Source organism: Microchirus variegatus (genome assembly GCF_963457635.1).
Source record: "Microchirus variegatus genome assembly, chromosome: 11".
Lineage (NCBI taxonomy): Eukaryota > Metazoa > Chordata > Actinopteri > Pleuronectiformes > Soleidae > Microchirus > Microchirus variegatus.
This window is the reverse complement of record NC_139812.1, coordinates 24024068-24039396: the sequence shown is the minus strand read 5'-3', so window position 1 is coordinate 24039396 and position 15329 is coordinate 24024068. Positions and strand designations below refer to the sequence as shown.

The following is a 15329-nucleotide window of genomic DNA, read 5'->3' as shown; positions in this document are numbered from 1 at the left end:
TAGGTGACAAGATGCACGCGTCTTCAATTCTTGTGCTCTGGAGGACGATGGTGGTGGTGTTTTTTTCTTCACAGCTCTCATGCTATGGTGCCACCAACAGCCCTTTCTATTTCATGACATTCAAAATTGCTCTGTTGGTTTTTCCCAATGTCTGTGCAGTGGTTTCCGATCGATTTTTCCTCAGCTTTAAAAATACGTCCATGCTGCTCTCTGTTCTTCATTTTGTTTTTGGGTTTTTTTTTTGTCAACAAACAATGACTCTTCATAGCTACTGAAAATGAAAAATTGGGGAGATTCATGATCTGTAACACATGGAGATATGCAGAATGTGCAGAGTGCAGTGAGGATGAATACAATCAGCAGTCACCACTGGGTCAAACCACTCTGGCTGAAATCAGCAGTGATGTCAACATGACGCCCAGGTGAAAGCACTCACACATTTTTTTTTAAATAATCTGCTCCCTGCTGAGCCTGAAAGAGGGACTGAAGTCAAATTCAAGCCACTGTCGCTCGTCTCTCACGGTTGCCCGTTTGTTTATTGACAGCACATTTGTGACATTAAAGCTGCATTATGTAATAAATCTAAAGCAACTGGACATAAAATCCTCCTAATATGTCACAGAGACTCAGGAATAATGTTCATATAACAAACTGAACTCACCAACAACAACAGTACAGACAAAATATTTGCATTAGAAAAAATATTTTGCAGACTGCAAATCATGTTTATGTTTTGAAATCATGTTTTGGCATGTGGCGCCACCTACCGCCATCTACCAATCATTGCAGTCAGTAGAGTCTCAGCTGCCGAGCAACCACGGGTTGCCAGTTACGTCAGAAAACGAAACCTGAAAGACCTCGGTATTTTGAATTTGAATGTAGTAACCGTTTTTGGCCACATTCTTACATATGGCACCTTTAAACACAACTCACTGGAGGAAGGGAGGGGAGGGGGCAAAATCAAAGGGTTTAATCACTGTTTCTAACAGGTTTTAAACCATGTTTTATTATTCTGGTGTGACAAAATGTACAAGAATACAAACCAAAATGATCACTGAGTGGATTTTCCTGTAGAGGATCATTATATTTGTGGCAGAGCTTTCATCGTAAATTGAGATACGATGCATATACAAAGCACACTGTAAGGTTCGACTGGCATTTTAATCCTTTTTTTTTTTAACATATTCATATTTTGTGTTTATGTCTGGCCGTGTGTGTGTGTGTGTGTGTAGTCTCAGATGAAGATGAAATCGGCGAGCGTCGTGGACGGAGGGCTGTTCACGGAGAGCTACTGTAACATCTGCAACGCCCAGCTCATCTCTGAGTCCCAGCGCACTGCTCACTATGAGGTGAGAATACTTTGTTTTTATATATATACAAACACACACTCACACACACAAACACACACACACAGGGGGGAAATTTGCACAAAACAAAGCAATGTCAGGCTGACTTCTGCACACTTTCTATTAGCCTTATTTGTACCAATTTGTGTTAGCACAGCTCGTCCAATGCACATCGACTTAATGCAACATGGTAATTCAACAAACACACACAGTTTCTCTCCTTTAATGTAGTCGACTCCTCAGCAGACGCTCTAAAACTACTTTAATGAAGGTCAATTAAATAACCAGCTCTGCATTATTTACAGAGGCAGTGTGTTTGTGTTGTGTTGTGTGTTGTGTGTGGCTGCACACGTGCGTTTAAGTGCGCTGCAGTTGTCCTGAATACGAGACACAGTTGTGATTAACAAGCAAATTAATGAGTACACGGCCCCTGTCTGGAGAATATTAAGCAAGGACAACAACAACAACAACAACAACATGAGTGTGTCCACAAAAGTGTTCAGAGAACATGAACATTTGTGTGACTGAAAAACACACACAGACTTGAGTTGTGTGCACGGAGTGTTTTTCAATGCCATCCTTTTTTACAAACGGAGTTCTGCAGAGGTCAGGCTACAGACGACGAGGAAAGAAATAGTTTTATTTTAATTGAAAGTGTTTTGTTTTCGAGACGTGGAAACAGAAATAGCTTAGCAGCACAATTATAAAAGAGTTTCTTTCCCGTCTTTATTCAACAGAGCGGCCTTTCATGTTTAAGATTACCTTGTCTTTTTTCAGCATCTCTTCTAAAAACCCTGGCCTCGCTCTCTAATGTAGCCAGTGTTGCCAGATTGGGGCGTTTTTCCGTACTTTGAATTTTTGTCGTCCTCATACTGGTCATTTGTGATGAAAATAATGACATTTATTAGGCCTAAAAATGCACCTTTTTACTTGCAGCTGGCATTATTACTAATCTGGGACTGGCACTAGGACGCCAGAGATTCATTTTGGTTGATTTAAATTTGTCTATCATTTATATGTGGTTATGTGTTTCAGATATGAAGCTCTGGATGTGTTTGTTTTCTATTGCATTAGAGTTGCAACTCTAATGCAATAGAAAAGATCAGTGTAGATCAGTGTTTGTCAAACATGGAAATGACGATGTTCTCGAATATCTTGTTTTGTCCACAAACCAAAATGATTCAGTTTGAATGATTTCTTTCTTATGTGGAGCAAAGAAACAAAGAAAATATTCACATTTAAGAAGCTAAAACGATCAGAAATCTTGATTTAATCATGAAAAAAAGCTTCAAACCGATTAATCGTTTATGAAATTAGTTGACGATTAATTTAGTAATCGATTAAAAATCGAATTGTTTCCCCTCTATATTGCATGTGTTATGATTTTACGGATTTACGCGGGTGTCTGGCAACTTTAAATGTAGCCCCTGCATACAGGTGCATGCATACATGCTGTATGTTTAGACTGCGTTGCTGCACATTTGTCACAAAAACAAACTTGGGCGATTACATTTACCAGAAGCAGATGCTTTACTTTCTTATATTTAAATAAGAAGAAATGGAAGATACACAAACTGCTGCTGCTGCTGCTGCTGCTGCTGCTGCTATTAATAACTACCAAAAAACAACAGAAATCATGTCAGTTTTATGTAGTTTGAGTCAGGGCAAAAGTTTCAGCGTCTTCAAGAGCTATGATGCTCATGCTGCTTCCTCTCACGCACACGCAGAGCAGCGTCACACTAACAAAGGTTTTCATTTGCGGTCTCAGAGGAGCGTCTGACATACGTATGTGTGAGCAACGTACAGTAAATTCTCTACGTATACACAAATACACGAGGATGACGTCCCGTCTTTCTTCTCCATTTTAAATTCGACGCAAAGAAGAAGACAAAGGCGGGACAGAGCGTCAAGGACGACGACGGCGGGTCAGTGAGGGTTCAGGGTTGTAACCATGGAGACGTTCAAAGTCAAGCTTCTCGCCCATAATCCAGAGCCATCGACTACATGACCATTTATACTGACTCTGAGACACACACTCACACTCACACTCACACAAAGACTGCATCACAGTCGTCTGACAAGTGAGGAGCTTTCTTGTCTTCAGGGCAGAGGAACCAATCAAAGCGATGGAGCAGCAAGTACAGTGTCTTTACCAGAGTCTACTGTTTGCTTTTGTTCAGTGCTGCTCTATACATCCATCCATTTCCTACCGCTTTAACCCTGTTTATTTAAAATTACTCTTCATAAATGTGTGGAAAACATTTCAGTAGCATCTGTAGATTGTTTTGCCTTCTAACCGTGTACAATCAGCCACACTCTAACACACTGTAAAATCTGAATAATCTGCCAAATGCAAGATAAAATCATTGCACTGCTTTACAACCTTCCCTAAAAAAAAAAACACAGCATAGGACAGTAGTAGTATTTTTATATTTTATCCATTTAGATGTGAGAGTGTAATGTAAAACACTCTCACATCTGTGTAAATGTCTCTCCACATGTGACACGTTCTAATTCCATCACATCCATCTCCACATTTTCCTCCCTTGACGCGTTTCATAAAGCAATTTCTCAGCAGTAGAATTTATATAAAATGATAGATGTTATACAGAGCGGGGAGGAGTGAAGGTCGCAGTGTGCCGATAAAAAACGATATATAACACGAATTATGTTACAGAACAAGGTAGCTGTGTCAAACTTGTATGCAGAGACATCAGGGCCGTGTAAACAAACACTTAAGATACTCGTTAACCTACAGCGTGTCAATGATGTTGCATTGTTCCTGCGTTAATGTGACAGTGTGCCGCTTCAAAGACAGCGCTCTATCCTTTCATATAAGCACCACTGCTGGAGCTTTAGGAGGAAGCAACGACACACAGTCAGAGGCTTGTTCTGTATTTATAGCGCTGTGGTTCCATCATGGTACAACAGCACAGCCTTGGTCACGCTTGCGTTTCAAATAACTACTTTTACTTGGATGGCTGCGTCCGCAAGATACATAGTGCTTCGTCATATTGGTGCGTCATCATAGTGGTGCTGCGTCATAGTACGGCGTATCGGTGCGACGTAGCAGTGTGACGTAGCATCAGGCGTCATAGCGTTGCGTCGTAGTGTGGAATAGTAGCGTTGTGGCGTAGCGGTGCGTCATCATATCGGTGCGGTGTGGCAGTGCGACGTAATAGCGTTGCGTCGTCATAGTGTTGCGTCGTCATAGCGTTGCGTCGTCATAGCGTTGTGTCGTCATAGTGTTGCGTCGTCATTACATTGGGTCATCATAACTGCGTCGTCATATCGTTGGGTCGTCATAACGTTGCGTCATAACATTGCGTCGTCATATCGTTGCGTCGTCATAGCGGTGCGTCGTCATAGCGTTGCGCCATAACGTTGCGTCGTCATATCGTTGCGTTGTCATAGCGATGCGTCGTCATATCGTTGCGTCGTCATAACGTTGCGTCGTCATAACGTTGCGTCGTCATATCGTTGCGTCGTCATATCGTTGCGTCGTCATATCGTTGCGTCGTCATAACGTTGCATCGTCATAACGTTGCATCGTCATAGCGTTTCGTCGTCATATTGTTGCGTCGTCATGAAGGTGCGCCGTCATATCGTTGCGTCGTCATAGCGTTGTGTCGTCATAGCGTTGCGTCGTCATAACGTTGCGTCGTCATAACGTTGCGTCGTCATAACGTTGCATCGTCATAACGTTGCATCGTCATAGCGTTTGGTCGTCATATCGTTGCGTCGTCATGAAGGTGCGTCGTCATATCTTTGCGTCGTCATAGCGCTGTGTCGTCATAGCGTTGCGTCGTCATAGCGTTGCGTCGTCATAGCGTTGCGTCGTCATAACGTTGCATCGTCATAACGTTGCATCGTCATATCGTTTCGTCGTCATATCGTTGCGTCGTCATGAAGGTGCGTCGTCATAACGTTGCATCGTCATAACGTTGCATCGTCATAGCGTTTCGTCGTCATATCGTTGCGTCGTCATGAAGGTGCGTCGTCATATCGTTGCATCGTCATATCGTTGCGTCGTCATAGCGTTGTCGGTGCGTGGTCATAGCGGTGCACCGAAAACTACAACATTGAACGCGAAACAACAGACAACAACACTCGATTTGTGGCCGTTTTTCTCAACATGACGTCAAGCTTTGTACGAGAATATTCTGAAGAAGAAACACCGGTCGCAAGTAAGGCTGAAACAATTAATCGTTTATTAGTCGATTACTAAATTAATTGTAAACCTTTGATTATCGATTCATCGGTTTGAAGCTTTTTTCATGATTAAAACAAGATTTCTGATTGTTTTAGCTTCTTAAATGTGAATATTTTCTTCATTTCTTTGCTCCACATAACAAAGAAATTATTAAAACTGCAAAAACACATGTACCATACAGAACCGAACCAAATGGAACTGTTCCACACGGCTTTAGGATCTGTGGTTAAAAAGGTAACTCGCAGTTAAACCCAAGGTTCTCATGATTTCCCTCTTGTTTCTTACAGTAATATACATCACCATGGCAACGTGTGCTGCACACCTAAAGAGGTCATGGTCAAGATAACAAACAAATGTGCCTGTTCTAAAAAGCACCACCACCTAATGATGAGAAAGGTCTGATCTTTTCAGAGATCGTTGATTGTGAAAGGGTCAAAAGTCTTCAGTCTCACAAATCCCTTTCCCCGTTCTGCGGTGATTTTTATGATTACGCGATATCCCTGCGCTGCAGATGAGCCGCTGCTCAGCAGGAGGTTAGTCCTGTGTAGGAGGACCTGCTCGTGCTTTTGTTTGTTTAGTTTTCTCCGTTAGCTGCAGGCCATGTCAACGCCAGTGTATTGAGCCTTTGTAGAGTTAATAATATACTGCGGTTGTTGTGTTTTAATTCTTTTTTTTCGTCAGTTTGACACCAGGGCTGATGCAGCAGGAAAATAACGAGACTAAAACAGTGACACACACACACACACACCATCAGAACACATCTAGATCCAAGCAACACATTCATTTAAACAAATGTAATTAGTCAGAACTAATAATAGGGTAGTGATGTAAGGCTATTAACTCACACGTCCTCACAGTTTGTTTTTTTCTCCTCAGCTGTCCTTCCTGTAATTTTCACTGCAGCTGTTGCTTTTAGATGGAATTATGTGTTCAGCTGTTGAAAATTACAGTTACAAGTTGAGACGTTTTGGCACGCAGAGCTAATTCATTATGGGAGGTGTTCATCAATACTTTTACACCTTTCAATCACACCACTTTGTTTGGTGCAGAACCTTGGACTTTTAAACCAAACCAAAACTTCTAACCCAGACACAGCGGTGGTCTCCACATAGATCAAACTGAAACCATAGTAAGGTTTATTTGCAATTTGGACAGCAATAAACCATCTATCCATCCATCTTCTACCACTTTATCCTTCATATGAGGGTAGCAAGGATCAATTTAGAGCGTCCAATTTACCTAATCGCCATATTGCATGTTTTGGACCGTGGGAGGAAGCTGGAGAACCCGGCGAAAACCCACGCACACACGGGGGAGAACATGCAAACTCCATGCAGAAAGGCCCTTCGTGCTGGAAAGGCAAGAGCGCGAACCACTACACCACCCATACAGACCCAGCAATAAATAACAGAAGAGAAAGTAGCTGTTTTACTACCTCAGATAATACTGTTGATGAGGTTGGTGATGCTGGTATACACTCTTTGAAATAAGGGTCCCAAAAGTGTTCTTCTACAAGGGCTGGGGTTCTACCTGGAAGCACACCAAAAACTGCCTCACTCTGTGCAGTACTGCAAACTATACTTGTACATAGTATGTTATCGTTTACCTTATTCATTCCATTGCTGTTGATTGCGTGCTGCTGAAAACACTGTAAATCCCTCCGTGTGGGACGAATAAAGGATTATCTTATCTTATCTCATCTAATACTAAAACTTGTGACGAGATGTTAATGTGTTGTCATTGTAAATCTAAACTATATTAAGATCAACAAAATCAATCAGCTCCTTCCAACACAGAAAGACCACGACACAATGAGCCGTCAAGGCACCGCGATCAGACTCACAGCTGTCAATGTTTGATTCACGATGATTCCATCACTTTTCCTTTTAGTCGCTCGACACAGCAGAAAAAAAAAAGATTAACACTTCACCAGGCTCCTTCTCCTCCTGTGGAAGCGCTGGAGGCTTAAAATAGTTCAAGTTGGTAAAGAAAATCTGTGGCACACTTATGAGACCTTTGAAAAGACTGCATGGATCTGAAGTGTGCTGGGATTCTTTCGATCAACAAGCCCCGAGTAGCTTCTCAAATATAACATTGCACTCGAGGCTTTCCAGAAAGATGAAGTCGGCCTGGGTCGTCAGGGAGGAAAAAATGTCTGCTAGAATCAGCGGCTGAAGCAGGGGGAGCTTGGTGCAAGGTGTCGAGGTGGATTGACGGTCTTGTTTTTCTTACTGAATAAAATTAAATTAAAGATTCCTGACTCTGGTTTTCTCTCTCACTCAGAGTAAAAAACATGCCAACAAGGTTCGCCTGTTCTACATGCTTCACCCTGAAGACGGAGGACCACCGTCCAAGAGACTGAGGCCAGACAATCCAGTAAGTTTACACTTCGTCGCTTCTACAAAACATATCCAGTGAGGTCGATTACATTTCCTCCAACCAGATGAAACCTGAGAGAAATCTCCTCTCTCAGGTCTTGTGTTTCTGTCCGTTTGATTTCCCTGACTAACATCATGCAGCTGATTGACCTCAAACTCTGCAGGAAGTCTATCCAGAGCAGCTGTTCTCTAGACTTCTCAATTCTCTATTGCTTTGAAACTGCACTTGACTGACAGGTAAAAGTAGACTATGGGCCAATTCCAATTCCTATCTTAACCCTCAAGCTCAACCCTTAATCTTAACTGGCCCTCAAAACCAAGTGTTGAGGGTTATTTTGTCACTTAGAAATGGGACACCCCTTAAATGCAGATACGTCTTCAGACTGTAGGGGGCAGAATAACGCGAAAGCTGCGTCCAGTCTGTCAACTCCAAAAAAGAAGAAGAAGAAGAACACATTTACGTCAGGATTATTTATTCCGATCCGTTTGTCAGTCAAGTTATTAGGTTGTCAGTTAGTTATAAGATGATACTCATACAAATACCACAACCACGGACATATTCAGCTGACAGTTACCACACACCACGACTTATTGAAAAGTAAACCATAGCAAACCATCGCTTGTCCGCACCGGCCGGCTATTGACAAAAGATCGTAAAATAAAAATAAATGTAAAGTAATCCATAATATGGGCGTAAACTAAGATAATACAAGGGTTTTCGTAATTTGTATATCTCTATTAACAAAGAAAATACTTAATTTATGCCAAAACCCGCAATGCATTCTGGGTAGCCCTTGCTCCCAGGGGTGGTCTCAGAAAATCTCAATATTGAGGGCGATGCAGCCCTTAAAACTTGCCCCTCAACTTAATTTTTCTGAGAATCGGGACAGCACTTGCACTAGAGGGAGCGCACATTTTTGAGATTGAGAGTTAAGCAAGGAATTGGAATTCACCCTGTATTATCGTATTTTTCACGATATTTGCCGCCATATCTGATAGTTTGAAAAGAAAATCCCGGCAGAAGTCGATTTGGCCGATGAAGCGTTTGATACGACGACATGACGATGGACTTAGTTGTTTTGTAAAATGCAAGCTGGCCAATTTGGAAGTATCGTTTGGATATAAAGCAGGAGAAAATGGAGAGCTGGAGAACAAGAACAAGGTCCTCGGTCGGGAGTTGACACCTCAGAGTTCATCATCCCAACATCAGCTTAGAAGAAAAGCTTCCACCAGCAGCGCTAGCAGCTGTCAACAGCAGACAACGCTAGGAACATTTGCCAAAAACAGTACAATATAAAAGAAACAGTGCAAGCTGGATTGCCGTATCACGCTACCTTGCCCAAGGTATTGTTCCGTTTCATATGGTAGAGAAAACATCATTCAATCATTCATGGTTCAAACACTGGCCTATTGTCTTCCTGTGTCCTGTCCTGCAGTCTGATCACACCTGTGAAGATGTTATCTACAGTTATTTACATGATATTCTGTGGGCATTTGAAGACTCGACGTAATCTCTTACTTGGCCTAGTTCCCTCTTAATCTGGCCCACTGCAGTTGTCCAAGTGCTCACAGGGAATTCCAGTTTTGATCCATATGAGCTATAATTCCTTCAAGGACAGATTTCCTTTAGCTGTGTGGTGCTCCCGCTAAGACGGGGGTTAGCCGACACCACCAGCCTACTTTATGTACATGTGAATACTGCAGCAGGTGAATATTGGAGAGTACAGGGAATACAGAACCACCGTGTGTGAGTGATGTAGCTGGGCCACTGTGTCTGTGTATATCTAGGTTTCTAGGATCCTCTGGAAAATGATGAGTTTGCACTCCACATCCAGCTCTGTGTGTGTTTATGTGTGTGTGTTTGTGTGTTTTTTACCTCTTTTCTGGCATAAACGAGACAAAAATCTGGTCCAACTGAGGCAGAACCTAATTTCTGAGGAACTGGTTAAGATTAGAGCGAAATAGGGAAATAAGTAGTTTATAGTGCCATCTAGAGGAGAGGCTGAAATTTACAACAAAGACCTGCTGCTCTGCTCACCCCCTCCCTTCCCTGAGCGCTACGGTATCCGCAGCTGGTCAAATGTCGTCCTCGTCGTCTTTCTCCGTGTCAGCAGATGAGGTTCGTGAGGTGAGGGAGAGGGCGAAGCTACCGCGGCCGTAGCAGACGAAGCGTAGAGAGAGGAGGCGGGACTTCCGCTAAAAGTAAAGAGATGCTTGTTTTGTTCTCTCGCGTTTGTCCTTACAGGCTCCGGTAGAAACATGGCGTCTCGCTGCTAACAGTGGCTATGCAACCGCGGTCCGCGGTCATGTTATTTAACATGACTTTTTGAAACACTACGAAAATGAAACAAAAACTATTATACAGCGACTAGACACTGCAGGAGCACATAATATGTATAAAACAGTGGATTTTGGGTTATATAAACCCATAAATACTAAATATTGTACCTTTAAGTTAAGGTAAGAGTTGGTGTCCTCAGAAGAATAGCTGTGCAAACACGTGTGTGTGTGTGTGTGTGGAAGGAGTAGGAGGAAGTATTACCGAGCAAGAGGAATGGGGCGCACACACACGCACACACAGATGACATATATAACAAATGTAGGGCCGTATCTGGTGGAAAGACAGTTTATCAAACAAAAAGAGAAATCCACAGACGTAGAGAATGACAGAGAGGAGACACGTGAAGGAGAAGATGATGGTGTCAAATCCACAATCCTTGGGCATCATTGACATTGACCCTGTGACCTCCACTGACGGAAAGATCCACATTCTGATTGGGGCTGTAATCAACTGTTCTAAGTCATTAACATGTTTTAAATATGAAGTTACAAGAAAAAAAGAGGGAAGCCGTACACAGTCATTATAGACCGTTTATGAACGTATGAAGCTGTTAACAACACACGTTTAACTGAGTCATTTCAAACACAACTGTGTAACAAATACGTTCTCCCAAAAAGAAGAAATAAAAAACCTAAAACATGACTCAGCTAAAATGCTTTTGCTGATTATTTTATTTACAGTTTTATCCGTCCGACATCTGATCCGTTGGTTTTTATATCCAGTATCAGATAACAATACGATTCCCATCCCTAAGATGAACTTTATGTTTGTCTAATCTGGATATTCTGGTGTCACAATTTTGAGAATGATCTTAGTCCTGAATCATCAGATTATTTTCTGACCAGGGCAGAATTATTAAAGTATTAACAGCTGGTCCTAAATGCAAAGGCAGATTTAAACAACACCTTTTAAAAAGACACACTTTTGTGTTGCATTTATTTGAATAAAAACTGGTGGAAGAATAAAAAGGAGAGCCTATTATTATTATTTTAATCTTCTATTACTTAATGTTTTGCATATATATTTATGTATATATTTTACCTACTTGTTTTTATTATTATTTTTTAATTATTATTATTATTATTATTTTATAGCTGAATTTAGTTATTTTATAAATATTAATGTTATATTATTTTTTTATATAAACTTGCCTTGGCTTGGTGTTTGACGTGTGTGTGTCAAAAATATGCAAAGTCCAAAAATGCGTGCGTGTCTAAAAGTCGTGGTTTTGGTTGTGGATTGAAAAAGAAAATATTCCACTTAATTAAAAAAATACTTTTTGAATAAGCAGGTGCCACCAGAAAACTAAACCAAACTGAAAAGTCAGATAGGTTAAATAAATAAACTGGTATTTTATAATACAATCTTTTTAAATTTACACCCGTTTCTTGTGCAACTGACTGAAAACATGTCGTACAAAAAAGGTAAAACGGTGATTCTTGTGGACGTGTCATAAGCACCTGTGCGTGCTTTGACTAAAACCATCACACATACTGTAGAAAAACACACAACCTGCGTTTCCATCCGTCTTCCAGCACTTTGTACATAACCTTTCACCCACAGATGTGACATTGATTATCTGTCAATGCTGGAAAAAGCAATTTAAGAAGTAAGAGCTCTCTGGAGACCAGTTTCCCATCATCGAGTTTGTGATAAAAATTTCTACTTTCATCTCTTTCGTGTTTTTTTTTTTTCCTTTTCCCCCTCTGGGAAGTTTTGTTCGTCTTCCTTTCCCTTTTAGCATTTTGCCCCCCCTACCCCCCGTGTTTTTTCATCCTGACTGACGTGGTGCAGTCCAGTGGGAAACGGCAGCAGAGAGAGTGAATGAAAACGCCGGGCGTCTACTAAAAAGTAAAAAAACGCCGTGCCTTGAAGGCTTGTGTGTAAAAGTGTTTGTCACAGAACAGAGAAAGTAGGTCATAAAGGTGCTCTGAGATGAAAGGGAGTTTGATCCTTCAGTTTTCCACTTTCACAAAGACGCTTTCTGATAAATAAAAAAATGCACTTCCTCCTGACCTCATCGTCTACCGTAAAGCTATACATTTGCACTTTCCTCCCCTTTTTAAATCGACTTCCAAAGCTCCGTCAAACTCCAAATGAGAGCGTCTGTTTTCCCTGTGTGTGTGTGTGTGTGTGTATATTTAGCTATGTTTTTTCCCGCAGTGCCTCCACACAGAGCAGTGGGAGAAATAAAGTGGGGGGGGGGGAGAGAGCAAAACAGACGGTGGAAGATAAACAGCTAATTAGGAGTCTATTGTTAGGTGCCTGAGCGGCGAGAAAGCCACCCAAACACGGAATCTTCTGTGATATAGAGACGTCACTGTCAGGTCTCAGGATGCGGCGCGACACAAAACAATCTCGTCGCATGCAAATCAGTCTCGACGTAAATGCGCGCGAGGTGTAAGCGACAGGTAAACCAGCAGAGACAGAGATACAGAGGGAAAATAGAACAGCGAGATGACGATCACAATCACGTCACTCACTTCAGACTGTTCTTTAAAAAACTTTTCCACGCGCGGCGTCGTTAATTCCCGCGGTGTTACATCTGTCACAGAGTGGAGGGGGATTGGTGTCGCCTTCTACTTTTCAGTAGACGCATCTTAGTGCTGCTTTTTATGCTTTTTCTGTAGAGTTTGACAGTGGAGATCATCACACAGACATCGTTCATCTTAGACCTTTTCTAACCTTCTTATGACGACGAGCGAGTGCTTCTTTCTCCAAGATAAAGTTCACTTTCTATATCTGGCGGTTATTCAACCGTTTAGGAATTACGGTACAGAGAAGGTGACCTCACAAACGTGTGACGTGCTGGTGAATCTTGTCTGTGATTGGACGGTTGTTTTCCGCGGAAGTCCTGACGGGCTAGCATAAGTATATGGGTGCAAAAGCTCTATTTCTCTGCTTTCCAGCTTCTATCTTCTACTGCTTCTACCGAATCTCAGCTGACATAGGGCGAAAAAGGTGGAGGTCACACCGTGGATGCATCGCCAGTCCATAGTTTTTTAATTTTCTAGATGTCACAAACGGTCTATCGGAGTTACGGTAATGATAAGTACGCATGCCAAACCCTGTCAGCGACACCAGCATTGGAACTAGCTATCCTCTACATTCAGAGTTGTCCAATGAACCTCTGTTAAAGGTGAAGTAAGTAGTTTATAGTGCCATCTAGAGGAGAGGCTGAAATTTACAACAACGAACTGCTCCTCTGCTCACCCCCTCCCTTCCCTGAGCGCTACGGTATCCTCAGCCGGTCAAATGTCGTCCTCGTCGTCTTTCTCCGTGGTGCGGGCGTACGGTCCGTTACTGGTGTTCCTTTATCCGCTGTAAAATACGTGTGGGCCTCCGTTCTAAAACGCGTAAAAAGATCCGCTCGGGACTTCCGCTACAAGTAAAGCGACGCTTGATTTGTTCTCTCGGGTTTGTCCTTACGGGCTCCGGTAGAAACATGGCGTCTCGCTGCTAACAGTGGCTATGCAACAGCGGCCCGCGACCATGTTATTTTACATGACTTTTTGAAACACTACGAAAATGAAACAAGCGACTAGACAATGCAGGAGCACTTAATATGTATACAAAAGTGGATTTTAAGTGGATTTTGGGTCATATAAACCCATAAATACTACGCAGTGTCCCTTTAATGTTTTTGTTCAGTGGGAGGAAACCCCAACTCTAACCCTAACACAGAAAGTCCCTCACAAACCCTTTTTGCTACAAGGCAACAGTGCAAGCTGCTACACCGCTGGGTCGCCATCCTTCTTTTGCCCGACCGGACAAAGAGACAGAGAAAGAACACAGAAAAATCTGTGACACAATCATGAATAAAGATCATCAAAATCCCAGATAAACAAATACTCTCACACTGGTTTCGTCTTCCTTTGGCACGGAGACACAATTCTCCACGTGCTAATGAAACACAATGAGGTGAAGAGTTGTTGTACAAACTGAGAAGGTCAGTGGTTTTGGGTCGAGATCTGACTGTGGGTCGTTCCAAACAAACCTCTGACATGATGATGACAGAAGCGACAGACACACATCGGGGGGGGAGGAGGAGAGGAGGAGGCGAAACGGGTAAAAGGGGAAGGAAAGACATGGCTGCCAATACAGATAAATATTTAATTTCACAACTCACGGAGTTACTGAGACTGTGCCCAGAGGGTGAGGAAGAGGAGGAGAGGCTGAGAGCGAGCGGACGGCAAAGAGCGAAGAGAAGAATGGAGCGAGTAAGTGAGAAAGAGAGAGAGAGAGAAAGACGGGACAGCTGAGAGATTAAGTGAAGCCTGGAAGGTAAAGGTGTCCTTAACTCTCACATCCACTGTCCGTGATGCTAACCAGGGCTGACAGGACACACACACACACACACACACTGTGATGGGGTGTCGCAGATGCTTTTTCTATTATTGTCCTCCATCTCTCTCTCTCTCTCTCTCGCTCCTAAAGACTGTGATTTCGCTCTGACTGGATTTGACACCCGGACGAGAGAAAGAGTGTTGGTGTGAAAAGAGAGGAGAAAATAGACATAAACTGTGAGACACGAGGGACCATTGTACTTGTTTTTGCATTTTTGGGTGTGGATGAATAAATACACCGGTTGGATCGTTCGTTTGCTCGCAGATGGAAGGATGGAGAAGAAGACACAATTCATATTTGACGCAGCTTTTTTCCTGCCTGTTAAAGCTCACATAGAGTGGTCCTGTTGCACATATATGTTAGTTATGGAGGTCTACTTACATACATTAACTTGTTTTTATGCTCAAAAAACTCCTAGCTGCTGTAAACGAGCCAATAGAAATCTCTCCTTTCTGACGCTCTCCTCAGCCGCGATATTTCTGACTGAAATCTCACACCCAGAGAGTGTTGTGATTGGCCAGCCAGCGTAGAGCCTTCCCAACTGTCTTGTGATTGGCCAATACCCGGAAGTGACATATTCAGCACACCAGCTCTCAGTATCGCAGCTTCTTCTTCTTCTGCGGTACAATATACGCAACCGGATGTACCCGGACTAGTGCCCGGAGCAGGAGGATCTGCTGTTCAGGAGAAATGCTGTTTTACGT

General features: G+C 42.5%; 1 protein-coding gene across 1 annotated transcript in view; it reads left to right on the top strand.

Annotated features, from left to right (window-relative positions):
- Positions 1-1238: 1238 nt before the first annotated feature.
- LOC310934174 (zinc finger matrin-type protein 4) overlaps positions 1239-15329 on the top strand; it is a gene marked incomplete at both ends in the record, with an annotated part of 32315 nt that continues 18224 nt past the window's right edge. Inside the window, 2 exons of the mRNA XM_083897843.1 lie at positions 1239-1349; positions 7843-7935. Coding sequence (XP_083753969.1) covers positions 1239-1349; positions 7843-7935 — 204 coding nt within the window. The remainder of the gene's footprint in view (positions 1350-7842; positions 7936-15329) is intronic.